The sequence below is a fragment of the Schistocerca gregaria genome, chromosome 2 (genome assembly GCF_023897955.1).
Source record: "Schistocerca gregaria isolate iqSchGreg1 chromosome 2, iqSchGreg1.2, whole genome shotgun sequence".
Lineage (NCBI taxonomy): Eukaryota > Metazoa > Arthropoda > Insecta > Orthoptera > Acrididae > Schistocerca > Schistocerca gregaria.
In genome coordinates, this window is record NC_064921.1 from 853,598,910 (window position 1) to 853,622,869 (window position 23,960).

Genomic DNA, 23,960 nt, shown 5'->3' on the forward strand with positions numbered 1-23,960 from the left:
ATTCAGTTGGCAGGGAAAGATTCTGGGAAGAAATGAAGAAGATAGATATAGAAGATGGATACATTAATGTTATAAAGACAATGTACAGAGGACACAATTGTAGAATTAGAACACCATTGGGGAACTCTGAATACTTCGAAATACGACAAGGACTTAAGCAAGGAAGTATTCTATCTCCTGCACTTTTTAATGTTGTGATGGAGGGAATGAATAGGGCAGTTAAAGATATAGTAAAAGAAAAAGACAAAAAGATGATTTTTGCAGATGATATGGTAATATGGGTAGATGTACAGCTACAGCTTGATACGTGGAAGGAAATAATGAAAAGGTATGGATTAAAAATAAATAAAAATAGGGGTGAAGTAACGGTATTTGGAAGAGAGAAAGGGATCAACGGAAACATTGCCTTGAATGGAGAACCCCTCAAAGTGGTAGAAAGTTTCACTTATTTAGGGAGTGAAATATCTAGGGATGGAAGAATAACTAACGAAATTAATAGGAGGTTACAGAAGGGAGACAATTTCTCACAAACAATAAAACACCTGATTTGGAATAATGACGTTGCAGAAAGAGCAAAATTCCTTATGTATATGAATTATTACATCCCTATTGTCACCTATGGTGGAGAAACATGAACAGTGACAGAAAGGGACTGGAGAAAACTGCAAGCAGGGAAAATGAAATTTCTCGGAGCAGTTAAGGGAAAAACAAGAATGGACAGAATAAGGAATGTAGAGATTTTAAACAAGAAAGTATGAGAGAAGAAATTGAAAGAAAGAGATTAAGATGGTATGGGCATGTTAAGAGGATGCATAGGCAGAGACTCCCCAAAATTATGGAAGAACTAAAGATGGATGGGAAAAGATCTAGAGGGCGCCCAAGAACACGGTGGAAAATGGGAGTGAGATTATCTGTAGAAAGGAGAGGTGTGACCTGGCAGCAAGTGGAGGAAGAAAAGAGGTGGGAGGACCGAGCCAAATGGAGAGGACTCATCAGCACCCACACCCGGCAGTAGCTGGAGCGGGATTCGGATATAGATAGAAGATTGGGGAGAGTACGTCGAAAATAAAGTAATTCCATTCATTTAAATGGTATGCTCTGATTCGTTGGAAAAATGGCGTGGGATATAAATTGAGCAATCGGTCTGTTTCCATCAACTTGAAGTTTTAAAACTGCGCGATGATTGGCTGGTGTTCCACATTAACACTTCGGGCTATTTCCACTATCTTAGATACTTCCGCACTATGATTGGTTGAAGATAAGGATTACTAAGCCGTCTAATTGGTTGGAGATAGCGAAAGGGGAAGGGCTTTTTAATTTTTTCGCTAACGCAACTGGACTATTTCCGCCATCTTGGATTTTTAATACTATGCTATGGTTGGCTGGAGATAAGGAAAGGAGAAAGGACTGGGCAGGCGGTGTGACTTCTCACTGATAAGGGTGATGGCATTACTGATAATAGCGGTGACGTCATTGGTGATGTCACTAATGAGGGTGATGGGGTCACTAATCAATGACATAGGTCACATGCTGTCACAAATGCGAACAAAATGGTTCATACCTATACTACCATCATGTCCTAAAATTGAGTTACCTGTCCTGAAAAATGATTTGAATACCACAAAGCTTTCCTAGGAGTGGCCCTAATGGACTGGTACTCGGGGAGACGGTGCGTGCGTTAGCACATTACAGCCACATTTTGTAGGATGACGGGTTCAAATCCGCGTCCGGCCACCCAGTGTTAGGTTTCCCATGATTTCCCTTAATCGAGTCAGGCAAATTCCTGGATGTTCCCTTTGAAAGCGCATGCCCGATTTCCTTCCTCATTGTTGATACAATCCGAGCTTGTGCTTTGGAGTGGTATGACCTACACTTCCTTGATGACTGTTAGAGGGGTCCTGCAGTTTAATGAGGCCTCTGAACTACGGAGCAATTCATTACCTTTACTGCAAATAATTTGGAGATGTAAAAGACGTGACATATGACAGAAAATATACTGTATCTGAGTAGAGAGTGAATCTTATACGATTTATTTATAAAAATAAATATAAACTGTGGCATGTGGCAGCCACTAATAATTTCAAGCGATACTTCTAGTGCTTGGGATTTGGATTGTGTGTGTCACAGGGATCGTCATCACAATTGTCCCTCTTTGTCACCTTCAATAAAAATTAAAGTAAATCGTACTGACATATATAATCAGAAAAATGACTTTGTTACGATATTTGGCATGTAAATAATGTCACCAGAAGATGTGATTAGTAATTACAACTTTCCACAATTTATTAAACAATTTCACATAGCCGAGAGCAGACTGGTGAAAAGTGACCTAACTGGTACCTTCTGACCTAAATATGACTCGAGCCCCCAAATAGAGTTTAAAAATAAATTTAAATAAATACTGTTTCAATCAACTCATAAATTTCAGAGTTCCGCTGATGCCCACGTAAGTTCATAGAACTGAAAGCCTGATAAATGTAAGTTCGATCCAGTCACGATCACAGCGCAAAGTCCGAAAACGATGTTAGCTGAGGCAGAATCCCAGTAGCAAGGCTTAAAAAAAAATTCAAAGTGTAGATCGGCTCTACACACGAAAAAACACAAGTCTAACTGACTGACTGGTATGCACGGTTCAGTCAGGGTTAACGGCCCAACTCCCAACGTTCCCAAAAAACACAAGTGTCGACATAAGCGAATAAATCAGAAACACCCACACTGAAATTTCACGCGAAATTAACCTAGGCCTGAAACCCATACTTTGCCTTCTTGAATGTTTCCAGCGCTCTGCCAAGTGGTCAATATGGTTCCCCTACTTGCAGCCGTCACTGGGTTTCCCTTTGTTGCGGCAAACAACTCGTACTCTCATTCAGCACTCCCGATTACAACTTTTTACGCCAAAAATGCAAGCTGAGAGGCTGTTTTTTAACGATACATCATAATAAATTTTTGGATGAATAATTCGCCCTTGGACGGTATATCCAAAAATTTGCTACGAAAAGCTTTAACAGACGCGACATTGCTCGCGCGTTTTGTTGTATCGCTAGCAGACCTATCTGCGAGTATTGTTACGGTCGAGACAGCCCGCTTTGACATCTGCAAGGGCATGCTGTCCCAGATGATCTTTGTGGGGCATCAGAAGGAGGTGGCACCTTCAAGGCACAATGGTTGGTACAGTACGAGAAATCTTGAGTGCGGGTCAGTTAGTTTGTCAGACAGGCCAGGCGGTGGCCAAAACCCGATCATCTGAGTAGACTTGGGAGGGTAGCCGCCATGAGTGAATTGACTGAATAAATAAAACATTAGATACGGGGAAATCTAGAAAAAAAATTACACCCCACCAGTGACAGAGACGCCAGTCAGATGGTTTTAAAGACAAAATTCAGACGAGTGCACTAGTAAAAAGGCGCCCTTACTTCAAGACCCAGTCTTCACATGATTTAATCCTAAACTTTTGGATACAAAATTTAATCACTTAAGCGGTTGATACAAACGTTTTGTCTGTGGACAGTGGTGATTACTATCGAACTGTTATTGTAGAATTTTATGTATTTTAAATTACAGCCGACAGTATTCTGGGCATGAAAAATTGATTGTTTTTTCATAAATAAAATGTGAACTGAAGTAAAAGTAGCGGCAGCATTCGTAAAGAGATGTGATTATGGATGTACAACTGTAATTCATTTAATTGTTTTATATTTATTGATGACATAATGAGACAAAATAGCGTCCATATGGGCGAATACACTATTTGTGACCAAACTATTAAAGCTACAGGAAAACTATGAGCACTATTGGGAACATGATGAAATTTGCGTACCAATTCTTGTGTAACATGTATGTAGAACATTAAATTTATAGTTTACGTATGCTTTCGGAACTCGGAATGTGAGATTTTTGACTCATGTCAGTGTGAGCCTATAAGTAATGTTGGCCATTTTCGCATAGGATCATTCGGCAATTGTCCCGCAGTCTGAGTGGAGATCGGGAACAGACGGGACTTATCTGTGACTATACATTGCCTCGTGTGTACATTAGAGACAATTCTAAGTCTTTTGTTGTGGACTTTTAAAATTTTCTGTGTGTCGAATACGAGGATTCTGAAACATTTTAACTTGTGTGGACTTAGAAAAATTCGCCTCGGGCGAAATACTTGCGTTGGGAACTTATGACAAATCGCATGTGTTGATAGCGAATACTCTGGAACGTCTGCAACTTGAGAGCTGGTTAAAATGGCTCTGAGCACTATACGACTTAACTTCTGAGGTCATCAGTCGCCTAGAACGTAGACCTACTTAAACCTAAATAACGCACATCCATCAACTTGAGGGCTCTGGATACTCCGGATTAGATGATTTAATCTAAACTCTTAAAAGTTGTTCTGCAGTTAGTTTTGATCGTAATTGTTAGTCTGTTATCAAGTAATTTCGACTTTAGAATTGTGCACAAACAGCTCTGACTATTTTTCGTGGATTTTCAGAAGTTTAAGCAACGTTTCATTCTGGTCAGCCTACTTAAACACTTGCACAGACAGGTAATATTCCAATTACAAACGATTGTGAATTATGAGAAATGATACTTTGTCTTCTGCAAATAAACTCACCTTTTTGAAAATAATAACGCTGTGAGAAATGACATTATTTCACCACGTTCTCCTGCCTGCATATATTAAACTTGTGGTTGCTTTTATTTATGGTTAATGCAAGTGATGCGTTGGGAGTCCCCTAGACACAAACATAGCCAACGTTCTGAAATACAACCACGCATTACGGAGGCCCTACAAACATTGGTTTCCTTGCTTTTTAATTGTTTATTCGTGCTGATGCACGTAAGGGCTCACAAGTTCTTATCTGATGGAAGAAACACTGTTAAATAAAATGTCGTGTGGCTGGGGCCTCCCGTCGGGTAGACCGGTCCGGTGCAGGTCTTTCGTGTTGACGCCACTTCGGCGACCTGGGTGTCGATGGGAATGAAATGATGATGATGACAGGACAACACAACACCCAGTCCCTGAGCAGAGAAACTCTCCGTCCTAGCCGGGAATCGAACCCGGGCCCTTAGGATTGACATTCTGTCGCGCTGAACACTGACCTACCGGGATGCGGACAGCAACACTGTTTAATGTTACCAATATACAATTACCTATCCATCAGAGTTAGCAATAAAAACATATCGGCATTTACTTTAATCTCAAAAAATGGCTTTGAGCACAATGGGACTTAACATCTGTGGTCATCAGTCCCCTCAGTAACCTAAGGACATCACACACATCCATGCCCGAGGCAGGATTCGAACCTGCGACCGTAGCGGTCACGCGACTCCAGGCTGAAGCGCCTAGAACCGCAAGGCCACACCGGCCGGCTTTAATCTCATATTACAATCTGATACGTCGCAGCCGTAATTAAATTAATCGTAATTAAAGTGAAACCAATTTTCACATAATTACGACTACATTTAGTTTAAGTGAACTACGCCATCAGTATTTACTGCTTACGTATGAGTGGCATATCACTTTTATAGGAAATGAGCTGCTCTTTTTGCTAGTGTGATCCAAATTTATATAGCTATGATATAATTTAAATTATGAGTAAACCGAAATTAAGCAAAAACTGCATTTAAATACTGAAAACTTACATTCCAAATGTGTGTGTGTGTGTGTGTGTGTGTGTGTGTGTGGATTCCTAAGGGACCAAACTGCTGACGTCAACGGTCCCTAGACATACACAATACTCAAACTAAGTTATGCTAATAACAACACACACACCCATACCCGAGGGAGGACTCGAACGTCCGGCGGGAGGGGTACCCCAACCCGTGACAGGGTGCCTCTAACCACGCGGCCGCTCCACGTGGCACATTTCAAATGTTATTCACAATGTATAGTTCATTTTCCTCGGCACAGTCCAAAGCTATTTGTTTATCTGTTCCGTATGACTATTTATGGAGACTTCAATTACTTAATTAAGATGCTTCAGATTGACTAATTAAGTACATGAATAAGCATGTGAGTAGCTCATTCGATATACCTCAATGAGCGCTTTCATTTGCTCAGTCGATCTTCTTTTGGCTTAATTACTATAACTCTTATTATAGTTATTGCAAGAAGTCGTTACAGACTCATTTTCCGCTTATTACCTAATAAAATACTTCCCTTTCATGGTCAGTCTAATCGTCTTGTTGAGGTCTTTAATTAGGCGTATAGCACTCCGCAGTATGTTCAGTGGTTCACATTCCACGTGCATAAACATGTATAAACTTGACAATTTGAGCGGACTGCTAATGCCTTTGTTGTCGAAGTTGTCGAGTGCAAAGGCGCCCATTCACAACAAGACCGGTGTTCCGACTCGCTTGCTAACTAACTGGATCACGGGGTCCCCCCTGGGACTGGGTGTTTGTGTGGTCCTCATCATTCGTAAAAGTGGCTGGATTGGACTGTGTACAGATCGGGAATTTGTATGGGCGCTGATGACCGCGCAGTTGAGAGTCCCACAAACCGATCATCATCATCATCATCATCATCATCGCTTGCTAACCCACTCAGTGAGTCGTCTGCATGTGTGCGGGCAGTGGCGACTATTTGGTGGACCCTACATGGTGTGGCCTGGAATCTAGCGTTTGGGGCTATCAGTTGGCAGTTAACTGTAAAACATGCAACCGGGCCACGGATCTGACCAATATAAAATCGGCCACACAGGGCAGACGTGCTTGGCAGTGGAGTGGGGAGGGGGGAATTCATCTGAGTGGTCTGCCTGTGTATGGGGGCCTTAACAGAAGCACGTCGGTCTTGCTGCTACGTCGTCGCAGTCGCACACAGACAGCTGGCCAAGTGCTCTCAAACCAAAACAAGTCACCTTGCCACCCCTTTGTATGTCGTGTCACAAACTGGACAACATAGAAATATAGAGATACATGGCACAGGAAATGACGCCAAAAACTGAGAAAATATACTTGAACAATCACCGAATTTATTTCGATCGTGCTCTAGTACACGCACTATAGTACTGGGAAAAATCAGTCAGCAAACCACGCCAGGTAATCAGACAACACAACACTAGAGGTAGGTAATGGATAAAAGCTGCCTCAAAGAATAGTGCAGTGCTCACCACTTCCTTTGGGGCCGGCTTCCTGATGAAGTAGCCCAGCAAGAGTGCCACGGCGATAATGGTGAAGCCCATGAAGGTTCCGCAGAAGAGCGTGTTGTGCACCTCCGGTAGATCAGGGTTCATGTGAGCGCTCTCACGCAGCGTCAGGCAGCCGATACCCATGCCCTGCGCACAGTGGTACTCCTCCATCACGACAATTTTCTGCCAGACTGCTTACTAACACCCTGTAGCGACAACAGCGACTACATTTATTCTACTTGTTTAGCAGACATATAAAGCTGGCCATTAAAAATGCAACATCAGGAAGGACAGCACAGAATGAAATTTTACTTACTGAGTGTGTGTACAGTGTAGTTGGACGAATAAGTGGTTTTCTTGGTGATTTGGCATATTTAGTGTCACCTCTGGCAGATTACTAAGGATCTCCAAAGCTAGGAATTGTGCCGAAGTGAAACTGGATGACATATACAGGTACACCATTCTTTGCTGCTTCAGCTCTACACCAAGGTTCACCAGTCGTAGTGGCTGCTGAGTGGTGCCATTCCAATCTCTCAGCAACACATGATTAGATGTTTTCAATGACTGAACGATCTGGAGAACGAGCTGGTCAATATAACAGTTGAACAACCTCTGTACCGACGTGGGTCAAGACAGTACAGTCAGTTACTGAAACATGTCACAGAGGCTTCCAAAATAGGTCACAGGTTGTATAAAGTGACAGTTATATGAACTAGAGGAGATCATATTGTCCACCTAATGGCGCTCCATACTCCAAAATCAGGTGCTAGGCCCATACCACGGTTGGTGCGCCTCTCTCTGCTACTGCGTGAAGAGAAACTGCAACAGTGCTCAGGAACACTGACAGTTCGTGCTGCTTCAGATGTTATCACACTGTCCGTAAGATACTTGTCTTGCTGCAGATAATTTCCCTGTTCGAGGCACAATACGTAAGTGTACGGTCGACGGTCTTCTCTGGGGCCAGTCCTGTGAGGCCATTGAGATCCTGCATGGTGTTGAGTACGGCGCTCTTGAACCCGTCTCTTTCATACACACAATGCTGATAGAAGATCATTCGGCATGAGCAGCAATAACGTGGAAGGAAAAACCACTGGACCGATAGGCCAGGATTCTATCACTGTCGAATTCTGAGACACTTTGATGGATGTTTCACATTATTACATGAGGCATAACATGATCTTCTCACGAACAACATTCATATGCGGCTCCTGAATGAGAAACCCGCTGCATAATCATTCTGATACAGAGAATGTAGAGGGCATCACTCCTACGAATTATGTGTGGTCGCGCTAAAATGTTAATCTTTTGTATAGCCGAGAATGTTTTACAGTTTTCGCCAGTTGTTAAAGTGCGTTGCACGCTGCTTTCATGATGATGTAATTTTAATGGCCAACAGTGTAAATTATTTATATTCCAAGTGCTGCAGTATCTCATTCATATACAAAACATGCCGACTGGATCCCAAAAAATAAACTTAAATAACACATGCCAACACGAGAACTGTTTATATGACAATCGTGTACTTACAATGAAATCATCTTTCAGTTAACTAAAACAAACTCTCACATTAAACACATACACGAACCAGTCACAGTAACGTGAACACCACCTAAGTTAGATGTCAAAGAGCAACAACAACTCACAGATGGCATGGGGCAGCACACGTAGTGGAGGGCATATGAAGCGTGTTGGGAGGACGCGGAAAACAATGCAGTCGGGGTCGTAATGCAAAAACCGAGCGATTTATCAGACGTCCAAAAGTGCATGATCACTGGCATTTGCGCCAATGGTGGAAGTATTTCCGAATCGCTTTTTTAAACTGTACACAAGTCGCTATGGTTAAATTATTCTGTGGTTGGCTACATGGCGCTATACAAAGCCGACTGCAGAGATGTGTATGTGCGAACAGAAGTGCAACTGTTGACCAACAGGCCGCCCAAATGAACCGAGGGGCTTCCAGCTGTGTCTCCTCCACGACCTATCAGCAAACATTGCTGTGAATGGGCAACTGGTTCATGCACCAAGACTGACTGTTGTTGTACGGCGTATAACATCTGAAAGCAAACACCTTGCAACAGTCGTCTGAAGGGTCAAGGTGGAGGGCATTCCCTGTGTGATCTCTTCATTCTGGAACACACAATGGATCAACACAAATGTGCGTGTATCCTTCAGGACCTTTTTTGCTTTTCCTCAGCAAGATGGCACTACCAGCTAGCAGTGTGCATGTGTGGCTCGAAGAGCACCAGGATAACTTTACCATACTGCTCTGGCCTCCAGATTTAAATCCAATGAAGTATCTGTACCCCCTCCGTCTTCGAACGGGCTGTTCGGGTCATGGATCCTCAACCGAGGAACCTGGCACAGCTGGCCATGGCGCTATGGCAAGCATAGCTCCAAATCCCTGTCGGTACCTCCAATAACATCACTGTCTCTCTTCCTACACGTCTCGCAGCAGTCCACAGTGCAGAAAGTGTTTATTCAGGCTTCTGATAGGTGGTCACATTAATGTGACTGGACAGTGTGTTTCATGCAACAGTAGTGTGAAGTTCCCGACGACGTACAGCTCAATGGAATACTTCTTAATTTTCTTCGCTTTTCATCTCCCTTTTTCCTTTCAAGGAATTCAGGCCCTAAGGCCGGTTCTTGTTTCCATCATTTCCATCTCTTTCCAGTTGCCAAAGCTCCTTCGACGTAGTGAGACGTAGCTGCAAACTACAAGGGTCGTTCACTAAGTAATGCCCCACTGTTTTTCTCAGACCATATTTATTGTTAAGAGTCAGAATTTGGTGACAATATACATCAACATATCTTGCTCATTTCCTGTTTTTCTACGTAGTCTCCATCACGTTCTGTAGCCGTACGCCAACGTTGTGGAGTATGTATTCCCTACTGGTAAAAGCCAATCCATGGACTGCCTTTTTGTTTCCGGCGCAAAGTGATGCACCCTGCTTTCGTCCCCCATAACGATCCGTGACAGAAGGGCCTCTCCGTCGTTCTCAAAACCCTTCAACAATTCAGATGAAATGGCCTTTCTTTGATTCTTGTGGTCCGCTGTGAGCATTCGTGGAACCCATCATGAGCACCTCTTTGAATATCCGGGAGTCTCCATCATTGCAGACGCACTTCAACTGCTGACCGACAACTATAGAGCCAATTGTCGAGTTGCGATGCGACGGTCGGCACAAATAATGGCACCCGCACGATTCAGCATGTCTGGAGGAGTGGCTGTGACAGGACATCCCGAACGTGACTGATCATGTAGCTGTGTTGCTGCATTTCCTGAGGCTGTAACTTGCTTTACGCATCGCCCAACTGTATTCCTATCAACTGCAGAATCGCCATACACTGCACACAAACGTTTATGGATGTTCACCATGGATTCTTTTTCTCTACGCAAGAATTAAATAACAGCACCCTGTTTGTACCGTGCGTCGTATGTAGGCGCCATTTTGACGTTGTATTACGGCTCTGCCACCTGCCTGAACGGTTCGAAATTTCACCGGCGCCCAGAACAAACATCAAACGTGAAGCACCAATAAGGACGTTTGTCTATATATATTAATGGCTTTTTCAAAAAATGTGTGGCATTACTTATTGAACGACCCTCGTCGTTGTGATATTCTGCTATATCGCTTCCCATTTAAATGGACCTCCTACCACTTCCCATTGTTTTATATTTTATTTTATGATTTGTACTAAATATTTTAAGCCATTCCTTAGCTGCGCTCTTCCGTATGAAGTAGTTTATATTCTTTGATCTGAGGAATTTCGTTCCTGCTGCCTCCATATGGTTTTCGTGCTTTAAGGTCATTACCCTATCCCTCGCTTCCATATAGAAGCTCTAGTACAGCTATAAATTTATAATATTTAAGTTTTGTTCCTGCTCTTGCATTTTCTTACTGATTTTATGTCAGTGTTCCGGAATCTATTTAGTTCTATTTGTTTTATCACTATCACTGTCATTGTCAGAGTTTTAACTGTCGTCGCAGCCTAAATGGCAAAAGTGCGATACCTTACGGACTGACTTATTGTCGATATTTATTTATTATCTAAGCCGCTATTTACCTATGAATGCCGTTACTTTAATTTTACCTATCAGGATCAATAAACTTTAATTAGAGGAGATTCGATTCAGTTTACGAATAGTGAACTGCAGTCTGTCTCCTGTCTCATCTACATCTAACAACTAATCAGCAAAATAAGCATCTATAATTTCCTGCTGCAGTCAGTTTGCTTCTTTGAGTTTAGAGAAATTTCTGCACTTTAACATTAAAAGAACAGAACATACAATTTTAAATGCAATTTGTTCCGCAATTTTTGTTCTGTCTTCACAAATCGTCATATCGCACCTCAGGAAACAAAGACACAGAAAAAAATCTGAATGAGTGCTTTCCGGAAGTCCTGTATCAGTATTTTGCCAGTGACTCTTACAAAAGGCAAAAGTAAACGTTTATAAAAGATGATTAACATTCCTCAGAGAAAAGAACAAGCTGCCTTTACAGGCTTGCAAGAAATAAGCAGTTATCATCAGTTACCACTTTGCACGATACTTAAAGGCAATGAGAATGTTTTTGACTCTGTGAACACAGTTCACACTTCACAGTTCCAGGAGTTTGGTTCCTATGTTTGCTTGTGCCAGGGTGCTTGACTTTTTACTGAAGTCAAAACATTTATTCAAATTACGTCATTTATTAGTAAAAAAAAGCTCATAGAGAGCATAGTTTACAATAACAAACAATCTGCTGGGTTTTGCACTGTTGGCAACTCAATTTTGAGAGGCCTCCACAAAAGTAATGGAGGTCTTAGCGACCTACCTCTACATCGGCTCAGTTAGAGCTGCCTGTGAAACCACTTAAAAATCTGTGTCTAGATATACCTCTCCCCACCAGTTTAGGGGTTGTGAGGACACATAGACTAAGTATAAATGATAACTTTATAGTACAATAAAGCTGTCTGGTAGCGAGCACTATTTTAACATATGATACTTTCACCATGAAAGAGATTTCCTTTGTTTATCATTTCCATCGGGATGTATGCAAATGTAATAGCAACAATATTTTAATCACTTATTCCTTCCACGACTCGTTCTGCTATTTTAACTGTGTAAACTAAACGAAATTTTTATGAACTTCAGGATTACTATGAAATTATGTGTAAAATGTCTCGTCTTAAACAAATTGTCATGCTAATTCCCAAAGTGCTCTTAGATTTTGTGAGTCTGTAATATTTCTCAAGTAATGTAGAATTTAAAATTATGATGAATATTCCATAAAGAGTAATTAACCAGCTGTATCTGGGACCCAGTTGGTTGTAAAATATTATATTTGTCCTCCAACATTAGTTGAACGATGAAAACATCAGCAGTTGAATTTCGAGATGGCATTACATATTCCGTTGCCAATACGTCATGCAATTTATCAGTTAACTGAAAGAATAGGTCCCCATGAAACCTGTACCCTTTTACGATCTGTAGTTGCTTAGACCCTCAGTTCTCGGTAGCCAAATATGAGACTAATGAATTTATATGACTTCATCATTCAAAATATTGATTTCTTACAGGGTTCCTGAGATAAAGTTTCGGTAGGTTTTTCTGTTACCTGAGCACCTTCACCAGTTTGTTGACGAAAATATACAACATACCCCATTCGACCACATGGTGGCATTGAAAACCTCAGAACTGAGAAAAGTTTTAGGCACGTTGCTCCGAAATTATTTTTTGGAACCTTTGAAACTGCCATCTATGTATTAAACTTTGATGAAGAAGGAATGTGCTTGAGTTGATCGTACCTCAACCACTTTCGATTTGCAGATGACACTGGTCGAAATTAAGCAGAGAAGTCTGACATTAGACCAGAAGATTAATTACAGCAAGATCTAAAAATGTACAGTCACTACGCTAATAAGAAAGTAGTAAATATTAATGACGATAATAAGAAAGTAGTAAATATTAATGACGACATTATGGAAACAATAGATGAAGCTGTGTTGTTGGATCAACTGAAAACAACAAGATGGCGCACACGCAAAGAAATACACAAAACGTTAAAACGGCTTGAAGTTATTTCCGGATACTGGATGCTATATTCAGAAGTAAATTCCATGTCTGCTTTAAACGGAAATTCTGTAATTACTGTACACTGGCAGTACTGACATACTAAAGCGAAAAACAGATGTTAAAAGCACGTACGTATGTAACTCTGAGGTTATCGAAAGAGCACTGGAAAGATGCAAGTAGTTAAGACAAAAGACAGTGACTATTAAGAAAGTGATCGTTAAGAAATTGAAATGGAGATGTGCTGGGCTTATAACGAGGCGAAATAACAGTAGATAGAATAAGCAGATTCTTTAAATCAATACTTTACTTATAGCTGTTCTGCCGAGCTGTTGGTTCCTTTTTTATGTCTTGTTTTCAAAACATGACGGTAACAATTCTGTTGAAACTGAGTGACAATCTTCCTCAAGATCTCATGTTTGAAATTTTTCTGGCGTACTGATTGTTTCATAAAAACACGGGAGAACTGCCGTAAGTCAGTAACATCTTGCCACGATATTTCGGCACAAAGTCCTCAAGATCTGTTAATCGCAATCAGAATGTTAATTCTTAGACATTACACTTTCATTCTTCATAGAAGAATGGCAGTGGTCCATCGCTTATGTCCGGAACTGCATGGTTTTCATTCTACAGACCTTTTCAGTCATACGTTGTTACAGAGACTGCGGTCTAATACGCGCTGAACCATGCAGCTACAGTTACAGTATGTGTTGAAAATGGTTTCCAGGTGCCTCAACATTTGCGTGTAAGCGTCGTAGGATGTTCTGTCTCACACGTTCACATCAGCCAGGCTGCACCCGAACAACGTCAAAGGCAGCTTGAATACGTTTGCTCCACCGTCTCCACACCAGGAATGGGCTCGGCATACAGGATACTTTTGAGATGGCCCAAAACCGGAAATCGCGCGAGTTGAGATCCGGTGATCTAATATAGAACCATTGCGTACAACGCTGTATCACAACCACTACAAGGTGAGTAAGCAAGAGAAGTGAATCGGACACAACATTACCAATTATTACGGCAAGAGAGGGCGCCAGGGCATGACGTGCGAGGAACATTACCACCCTCTAAAGGGAAACCATACATACAGTAACTGTGGTTGCATGGTACATCGCGCATTAGACGGCAGTCTCTGTAACAATGTATGATACAATAAATGGTGTCTCCCATGGAAACCATGCACTTCCGGACATAATTTCATTAGGCCCTTTTTATTCCGTATCCTCTCATCAATCAATCCCTAAAGTTTGTACACGATGGAAAAAATATGTGGCCGCAGGACAGGTGGAACTCAGTTCTCATCAGGCAGCCACCTCAAGTAGATAATCGACAGCCATACCAAGCTACCATCTCCTCGCTGCCACTGCCACTGGACTCTTGTAGCTTCACTCCGTTCCATTCGTTGTCTCTCATCCTGTTGCACTACCGTAGGACTTCCCTGTTCCTCCTACATCGTTTACTTTCTTGTAAACTTTAATTTTTGTGTGAGACAAGTATGTGGCGATTTGACATGTGTCAGTGTATGGCGGCCATACTGTGACCGTGCGAGGGTATTTATTGATGTAGGTGGCAGTAACATGTATCCGCTATCCCGCCTTTTACTCACAGACCATCTGCTCAGTCACGTCCACCACCGTTTATCTGAAGCAGGTTTATCAGCCCCAAAGCGTTTCGGTGTTACTGCAGGGTGCTTTTTTTTAACTGTGAACTGATACAACGTACTAATTTTGTTGTTTAGTGAATGATGTACCTTCACCAATTTCCACTTTTTCGGGGAATTGAAATTACACTGCATGAACGTTTGTGACATGAAGTAGCAGTATCCAATATACAGAGAAACTATTTCCGTATCAGTGACAATTTAGTTAGCTTTAAACGTAGTTATTATGTTCAAATGATAACTGTAGTGGAAGATTCAACAACTGTAGTTCCTTACCAACTGAATTATCTTGATAGTGGCTAAGACGCATCGGGTATTGTCCATGAGAGTCTCGGGCTGCTTTCAGGCCTCTGAAATAAACAACACTATTGTAAATATATTCATGATCAAGATGTCCCATAACTAAGTAATAAAGCGTGTGGAAGCACAATGGTTAATACATAATATACGTTATCACTATGACCGACATAATCGTCTTGAGAGATTCAGCGACTGTAATGATATTTGCGATAATTCTCATTTATTTTTCAGTCTCAGTTGCACATTTTTAATTAGATTACATGTTTCGATCACTCTGGATCATCTTCATTTCTAGGGGCTGGTGGTTCTCATTAGACAAGACGACTTTCTAAGCAACATTTTAAATTAGATTACGAGTTTCGATCACCCTGGATCGTCTTAAGATCTAAGAAATTGCGTCAGCAAGCTGTCTTGTCTACTGAAAACCACAGATCAGAATGGTGATTCTGAGTAAACAAGACATCTTGCTGACCCAACTATTTAGATCTGAAGATGACCCAGAGTGATCGAAACAAGTAATCTAATTAAAAACGTGCAACTGAGGAATAATAAATGAGAATTATCGTAAATATTCACTGTGTTGGATATGAGAATGGAACTTTTATTTCTGTTTGAAATATCATTGGGAGACGCTCTGAGATTGCAACCGGGGATCATTCACTGTTGTGGTCTTCAATCCAAAGACCGATCGATATCCTGTGCAAGCCTTTCATCTCTATGTAACTGGCGCAACAAACATCCCTTCGAACTTACTTTCTGCAGCCAAGCCTTGGTCTCCTCCTACAATTTTAATCCCCCCCCCCCTCCGCCACATTTCCCTCCATTACCAAATCGACGATTCCTCGTTACCTCGGGAACTGTCCTCTCAACCTAAACCTTCTTTTAATCAGATTGTGCCATAAATTTCTTCTCTTATCAGTGTTATTCACTGTCTGTCATTATATTTGTCTATCTTTCTACTATTTAGAATTTTTTTATAGCATTACATTTCAAAATCCCTAATTCTTTTGTTTTTTTTTTGTTTTTTTCCATATAAGGCTATATATGAGACAAATACCTTAAATTTGAATTTTGTGTTAATATAGTTATCCTTCCAAGAAGGGCCTTTCTCACTATCGACAGTCTGCATTTTCTATGCTCTGTACTTGATTAACCTTCGGTCATTTAGCTGCCCAGCTATTAAAACTCATCTACTTCTTTCAATGCCTAACCTAGTGTACTCAGCATAGGATGATTTTATTCGCCTAATTCCATTACCCCCTTTTCTTATAACATAATTTCAAGAAACTATTCCGTTCAGAGTCCTTTGACGTATCTGAGATTTGTCAATGACGTTGTGATTCTATCGAAGTTTCTATTTCTTCTCCCTGAACTTCAACTCCCCAAATTCCACCTTTGTTTCCCTCACAGCTTGCTCAACGCACAGATTGAGTAATATTGCAAATAGACTACAGTCCTGTCTAACTCCCTTCTGAATTACTACTTCCTTTCTCTTTATAATTGCAGTATACTGTCTGTGAAAGTTGTAGACAACATTTATTTCATCTCTTTTACTTTCAAATTTCTAACCAGGTGAGTTTACATATAGATCTTGCATGTTAATGTTCCGTCATTAGTTTCCTAAAACAGTACGAAGCAGTTCTCAAAACAAAATTGTCTTTGAAGATTAGAAGATTTCCGAGATCTGTTAGATACAACACAATTGCAGCTAGTTAACATGTTCACAAATAGCTGGATGTGTCGCATAAACAATGATCGTCTCTGAAACATCGATGTTTCTAAAATCGCCTGTTCGTGTTCTAGTTTGAATATTACTCTCTCCTGGTGCTGTTTTATAATTTTCACTCCATAAATCAATTATGGCAATTATGGTTCCTCTGTTTTACTGTAATGTAGCAGAGTGTTGCCCAGTCTAACTGACAGTTGTCTCAAAAGCTGCTAGCGAATAGTAGATAGCTTTGGTCGTTACCTTGCTAACGCATCTTGTGAGAGGCGTCAGCCTTATCTGGGTCTCATCTGTCTCATCTGTCTCAGCTGTTGTGGCTCAGCACCTGAAGAATAATTTGGAAAATATTTCGAGTAGATTTCCCCACCATGTTATAGTTCTGGGTGGAGATTTTAATTTGCCGGATATAGACTGGGAGACTCAAACGTTCATAACGGGTGGCAGGGACAAAGAATCCAGTGAAATATTTTTAAGTGCTTTATCTGAAAACTACCTTGAGCAGTTAAACAGAAAACCGACTCGTGGCGATAATATATTAGACCTTCTGGTGACAAACAGACCCGAACTATTTGAATCAGTTAATGCAGAACAGGGAATCAGCGATCATAAAGCAGTTACTGCGTCGATGATTTCAGCCGTAAATAGAAATATTAAAAAAGGTAGGAAGATTTTTCTGTTTAGCAAAAGTGACAAAAAGCAGATTACAGAGTACCTGACGGCTCAACACAAAAGTTTTGTCTCAAGTGCAGATAGTGTTGAGGATCAGTGGACAAAGTTCAAAACCATGGTACAATATGCGTTAGATGAGTATGTGCCAAGCAAGATCGTAAGAGATGGAAAAGAGCCACCGTGGTACAACAACCGACTTAGAAAACTGCTGCGGAAGCAAAGGGAACTTCACAGCAAACATAAACATAGCCAAAGCCTTGCAGACAAACAAAAATTACGCGAAGCGAAATGTAGTGTGAGGAGGGCTATGCGAGAGGCTTTCAATGAATTCGAAAGTAACGTTCTATGTACTGACTTGGCAGAAAATCCTAAGAAATTTTGGTCCTATGTCAAAGCGGTAGGTGGATCAAAACAAAATGTCCAGACACTCTGTGACCAAAATGGTACTGAAACAGAGGATGACAGACTAAAGGCCGAATTACTAAATGTCTTCTTCCAAAGCTGTTTCACAGAGGAAGACTGCACTGTGCTTCCTTCTCTAGATTGTCGCACAGTCGACAAAATGGTAGATATCGAAGTAGACGACAGAGGGATAGAGAAACAATTAAAATCGCTCAAAAGAGGAAAGGCCGCTGGTCCTGATGGGATACCAGTTCGATTTTACACAGAGTACGCGAAGGAACTTGCCCCCCTTCTTGCAGCGGTGTACCGTAGGTCTCTAGAAGAGCGAAGCGTTCCAAAGGATTGGAAAAGGGCACAGGTCATCCCCGTTCTCAAGAAGGGACGTCGAACAGATGTGCAGAACTATAGACCTATATCTCTAACGTCGATCAGTTGTAGAATTTTGGAACACGTATTATGTTCGAATATAATGTCTTTTCTGGAGACTAGAAATCTACTCTGTAGGAATCAGCATGGGTTTCGAAAAAGACGATCGTGTGAAACCCAGCTCGCGCTATTCGTCAACGAGACTCAGAGGGCCTTAGACACGGGTTCACAGGTAGATGCCGTGTTTCTTGACTTCCGCAAGGCGTTTGACACAGTTCCCCATAGTCGTTTAATGAACAAAGTAAGAGCATACGGACTATCAGATCAATTGTGTGATTGGATTGAGGAGTTCCTAGATAACAGAACGCAGCACGTCATTCTCAATGGAGAGAAGTCTTCCGAAGTAAGAGTGATTTCAGGTGTGCCGCAGGGGAGTGTCATAGGACCGTTGCTATTCACAATATACATAAATGACCTGGTGGATGACATCGGAAGTTCACTGAGGCTTTTTGCAGATGATGCTGTGGTGTATCGAGAGGTTGCAACAATGGAAAATTGTACTGAAATGCAGGAGGATCTGCAGCGAATTGACGCATGGTGCACGGAATGGCAATTGAATCTCAATGCGAAGTGTAATGTGATGCGAATACATAGAAAGATAGGTCCCTTATCATTTAGCTACAAAATAGCAGGTCAGCAACTGGAAGCAGTTAATTCCATAAATTATCTGGGAGTACACATTAGGAGTGATTTAAAATGGAATGATCATATAAAGTTGATCGTCGGTAAAGCAGATGCCAGACTGAGATTCATTGGAAGAATCCTAAGGAAATGCAATCTGACAACAAAGGAAGTAGGTTACAGTACGCTTGTTCGCCCAATGCTTGAATACTGCTCAGCAGTGTGGGATCCGCACCAGGTAGGGTTGATAGAAGAGATAGAGAAGATCCAACGGAGAGCAGCGCGCTTCGTTACAGGATCATTTAGTAATTGCGAAAGCGTTACGGAGATGATAGATAAACTCCAGTGGAAGACTCTGCAGGAGAGACGCTCAGTAGCTCGGTACGGGCTTTTGTTGAAGTTTCGAGAACATACCTTCACCGAAGAGTCAAGCAGTATATTGCTCCCTCCTACGTATATCTCGCGAAGAGACCATGAGGATAAAATCAGAGAGATTAGAGCCCACACAGAAGCATACCGACAATCCTTCTTTCCACGTACAATACGAGACTGGAATAGAAGGGAGAACCGATAGAGGTACTCAGGGTACCCTCCGCCACACACCGTCAGGTGGCTTGCGGAGTACGGATGTAGATGTAGATGTAGATCCTATTATTTTAATTTAATATTTCACCAAATTAAAATCTAATTTGTTGTTATTTGATAGAAGCTTAATTTATAAATAGATAATGAGCGACTATTAGTTCCATATGTAGTCAGTTGTTCACTTGATTTCACCTCCTTACTTTCATCTTGTGTTTAGTATAATATCAGTTCACGTGGTAGAGTAGGCAATAGGCCACCTATCGCCAAAGGTTCTGTTGCCCCGCACTGGTGGAATCACGATGGGCTTCCTGTTTGAGAACCTACGAGATTAAGAGAGTGGGATGAGGAAACAGACGACATCTGTCCGGTCCACCTAATAGGACGCTGTGGCACCCACCTGACGGCAAGGGGTGTTGCAGTACTCAAGCCTTGCAGACTCGCAAAAAGGCTTTTAGTTTATTTTACCAGCATAGCCGTACTAAATAGAACCGTGCCCCTTCCCCTTTTTATTTCTAATAAATTGTTTTCTCGTTTTCTAGACATGCATTGCAACAAAGGCTGTTTTCATTCTGAAATAATCCAATAGAGTTGCTGTACCTCTCTCTCACAACGGAATGAAAAAATTCTTAGAGTACAGTGTGGTTTGTAGAGCGCTGTTGCATTCGGAGTGAGGAAGTTGTTGGTGAGTAGCAGCGTGCCACGATTCGAGACAGAAGTCTTTCATCCTGCACTTGGCGGTGCAGCGGACCTCAACCATCAGCGTAGATAGCTTGTGGAGGCATACTACGGTAGCAGCCTATCTGCATATGCTACTCGTAAAGGAAGTGAGGCAGCAATTTGGAGCATCATCTTGTCATCTGCAGCTAAAATCATCGAACCAGCTGTGGTGAGAACAGCGAGCACCTCTAACTTGTGACGGTGCAAACCCCCGTTACTAGATGAATATTTCTAGTGTGCAAGGATTGCTTTGTGGAGACTGCGCTCGCTACATGGTGCGTAATTCGCGGGAGCGTGTGGCTCGCACGCGCGATATTTGCAACGGTCGGTGGGATGTCTCCATCCGGGGGGCGGCCACGTGGCCCGTAGCTTGGGGGCCTTGTTTGGTTTTTAGCGCATTACGCGAAAACTATGTAACTTACGGGGTAGAGCGATGCCGCAGTGGATTGTCGTCAGCAATATGCACCTTCTGAAAGATCGATCTTTATTTCAAGTCACGAGACGCAAAAGTTATAGTAACCTCAAAATCGGTTAATGTCATGAATACTGAAAGATTAATAAAATAGTAAATAACAACTTACAGGGATGAGCGAGCACTCATTAAAAACGTCTCGTCATAGCGGATCAAGTGCCGTAGTCATATGTTAAGATTCATAAATAATTATGCACGTAAAGAGCAATAAACAAAGTTTGAGGGGAAATAGTTTATACAATTCAATACAAAATTCATGACGTGAAGAACGGCACTATACAATATTTTGGATGGCATCACACCTATTTTAAACTCGTTAAGTTAAACTATACATGTAACTTGCAATAGTTTTCATTGTTTGCAAATTATTATTAACATTTATCGCCCATAATTAATTAATTATTATAGACATGAAGATTTTGAGCAGCGCAATGTGTATATCGCTATAGGTTACGTCTAAAAACAGTGCTATATGCAGTTCCATGTTAAAACTTTGCAGCACAGATGGAAACAAAAAAAATTGCACTAAGTGGTGAAATTTTGCAACAACTGAAATTTGTTTTACGGGCGACAAAGTAATCGTAGAAATTAACGTAACATAGTGAATAAGATGAACTTTTTAGCGCGGTTCTGATGGTGTATCAGAATTTGTAACCTTAACTGGTGAGACATCCGAGCCTATATAAGCGAGCGGCCATCAAGGCCAGTGGTCAGTCGTTTTGGAGGGTGGGTGGCCCATGTGGTCATTTGAAAATTTTTTCTCACGCTTATTTATTTCGACAAAGAGTATTGTTTAATAGTGCAAGTGTGCAAGCATTTATTTGGTGAACTGGAAGTGCTACGATTATTTGTGTGAGTGCGAATTACGAGGTATACATCGGAGTAAGTGAACATGTGGCGATCTGTGATTTCGCGCGAAAACCGCTAGAGTAAAGAGGACAGTGGGACTTCTGGTTCTGTTCGAACTGATTCGGTTATAGCAACCTACATTACTGCTATTGGGGGCTCGGACTCAAATTATTATTAAAGTAAAACTGTAAACCGTCTCACCAGTGCTAATTTCATTGCGTGAAAGAAAAGAACAACGCCAATAAATAGTGATTGAACGGTATCGTGAGAAACTGATTTTAGTATAATAACCGCCTAATTCTTGTTCCCTAGCATAAACTGTACTTATGTCTGAATGAATAATTAATTCAAAAACTATAAGAATGCGCGGGTGTGGATGTGTACTAATGCACCAAGTGTGGAAATCATCCCCTGAGACTTACATGAGAGCCAAAAATTTGCAGTAACATTTTCTTAACCAGCCTTTGTATATGCACATTCGTGTGAACTCTCTGCAACCGCACTTCTTCTTTATTTACCGCCCCGTTGCAAACTTTAGAACTAATAACGAATAGTAGGATAGTTAGATGTGGCAGCTGAATTAGCAGTATGTGTGAGCCACAAAGCTTATGTGTGTTGTTTTTATTATCTTTTGGTGCTTTCTCTTTGTGTTGTTTCTCAAGTTACTACTTGTTGTAATAGGTAAAGTCGACGGATACGACTCGCTCAGTCATGAGAGAGAAAATAACCACCATGGTCTTTCCTCTACATTTTATAGCTAAATATTAGGTTACGCGTTTGTCGTTACTAATGCTGTGTCATTTCTAGCATTAAAGACTTCAATGTAGTTATTCATTTCAAGCGGGTTTATCACTTTGCGGCGACGCTGTTTTTTGCTGTTTTTAAAAATAAATTAATAAATTAATATTGCTAGGTCACTCATTACATTTAGTACGTACGTTGGTGCATCTAATATGTTGACGCGTTCAGTTGATAGTAAATGCATTTTGATGTTATCTCCGAGATTCTCCCCAGTAAACTGTGTACACTGCAAGCCAGGTACCTTGACATTCAGTGTAATGGTTAATGGAATTACTTATCTGCTTGCAACATACTTTTACATACAAATTTCACCAGCAGCCTCTTCCTCAGGCCACAGGAGGTCACCACCATCAGCCAGATCTGTGATATCTGCACTGTTAGCTTGGGTGGTGAACCAGCATGGCAGTTAACGAAATTATTAGTCATTGCAAGCAGCTACAAATATTTTTCAATAACACCGGATGTTAATCCCATGTAGTGGGTAATTAGTGAACTAGTTGAAGTCTTATTCTTCTCTACCCCCTTCACGTGCTAGTAAACTTCTTTTACACCACGTTATAATCCTCTAAATAACAGCAGTCAATTCAGAAAGTTTATTAGTCTTTACGGTACTTTTTTGCTACCAAACTGAGCATGAGAAGGGATGCGCCGACATGTTAATTTATTTTTGATACGCGTCCTTTCCTTTCCTGTCCTGGTGTTCCCTTCCTGCGCTCATGAGTGAATGAAAATGTATGTCCATCCTTGTGATTGAAGCTTTGTAAGATGTAGACCATTCATTTACGTAATAGAATAAAACACCTGCTGCCGCCCATTCGATGTTATTTATTATATAGTAACCAGTTTCGGTAACTCAGACACGCTCTGTGGAGCTATCTCGTCTAAGTTGTAGGTACAGATCTCAGATTGCGATATTTAGTTGTAGAATCGCCTACCTCTTTTTCTCTCTCTATCATTTACGTTAGAGGAGTGATTCGAGGTACCGCAATTTTGATCCTTTTGTAAAATTTTTCTGAAAGAATATAGTCTGATGGTCATCGGTTTGGTAAAACTGAACCATCAATAGATGCGAAAGTATCTCCAGTTCTAACGGTCATTGCTTTGTGTGAGATTAAACCATCGATACATACCGAAATATTCATAACATAAGCGTTGTGGAATCATAGTTCGATAATCTTTTTTTCGTAGATAGCTTGGCTCAGAAGTCTGTGAGATGATGTTTGGTTTGTGAAGCGCTCACCTGCGCGGTCATCAGCGCCCTTACGAAGTCCCAACTTTTGCACAGTCCAGTTTTTACACAGTCCAATCTAGCCACTATCACGAATGTTGATGGTGATAATGAAATGATGAGGTCAACACAAACACCCAGTCCCCGGGCAGAGAAAATCCCCAATCCGACCAGGAATCGAACCCGAGACCCCATTATCCAGAGACAGCAACGCTATCCACTAGACCTCGAGCAGAGGACAAAACTCCATGTGAAAATTATCTCTCCTAGTAACCAGCATGAAGACCATTTTTCGGATCCTAACTCCCCCCCCCCATATGTTCATGATTTCATA

The 23,960-nt window shown here is 41.3% G+C and overlaps 1 protein-coding gene across 2 annotated transcripts in view; it reads right to left on the minus strand.

Moving 5' to 3' along the window:
- Window positions 1-23,960, minus strand: part of LOC126336576 (uncharacterized) — an 87,508-nt gene that overhangs the window by 50,867 nt on the left and 12,681 nt on the right. The window contains exons 2-3 of one of the 2 annotated variants that reach the window (XM_050000431.1): window positions 15,107-15,180; window positions 7,101-7,265 (exon numbers count right to left, since the gene is read on the minus strand). In XM_050000431.1, coding sequence (XP_049856388.1) covers window positions 7,101-7,265; window positions 15,107-15,154 — 213 coding nt within the window. In that variant the 5' untranslated portion in view covers window positions 15,155-15,180. Of the gene's footprint in view, window positions 1-7,100; window positions 7,325-15,106; window positions 15,181-23,960 lie in introns of those variants that run through there. The other variant, XM_050000432.1, reaches the window with a different exon arrangement.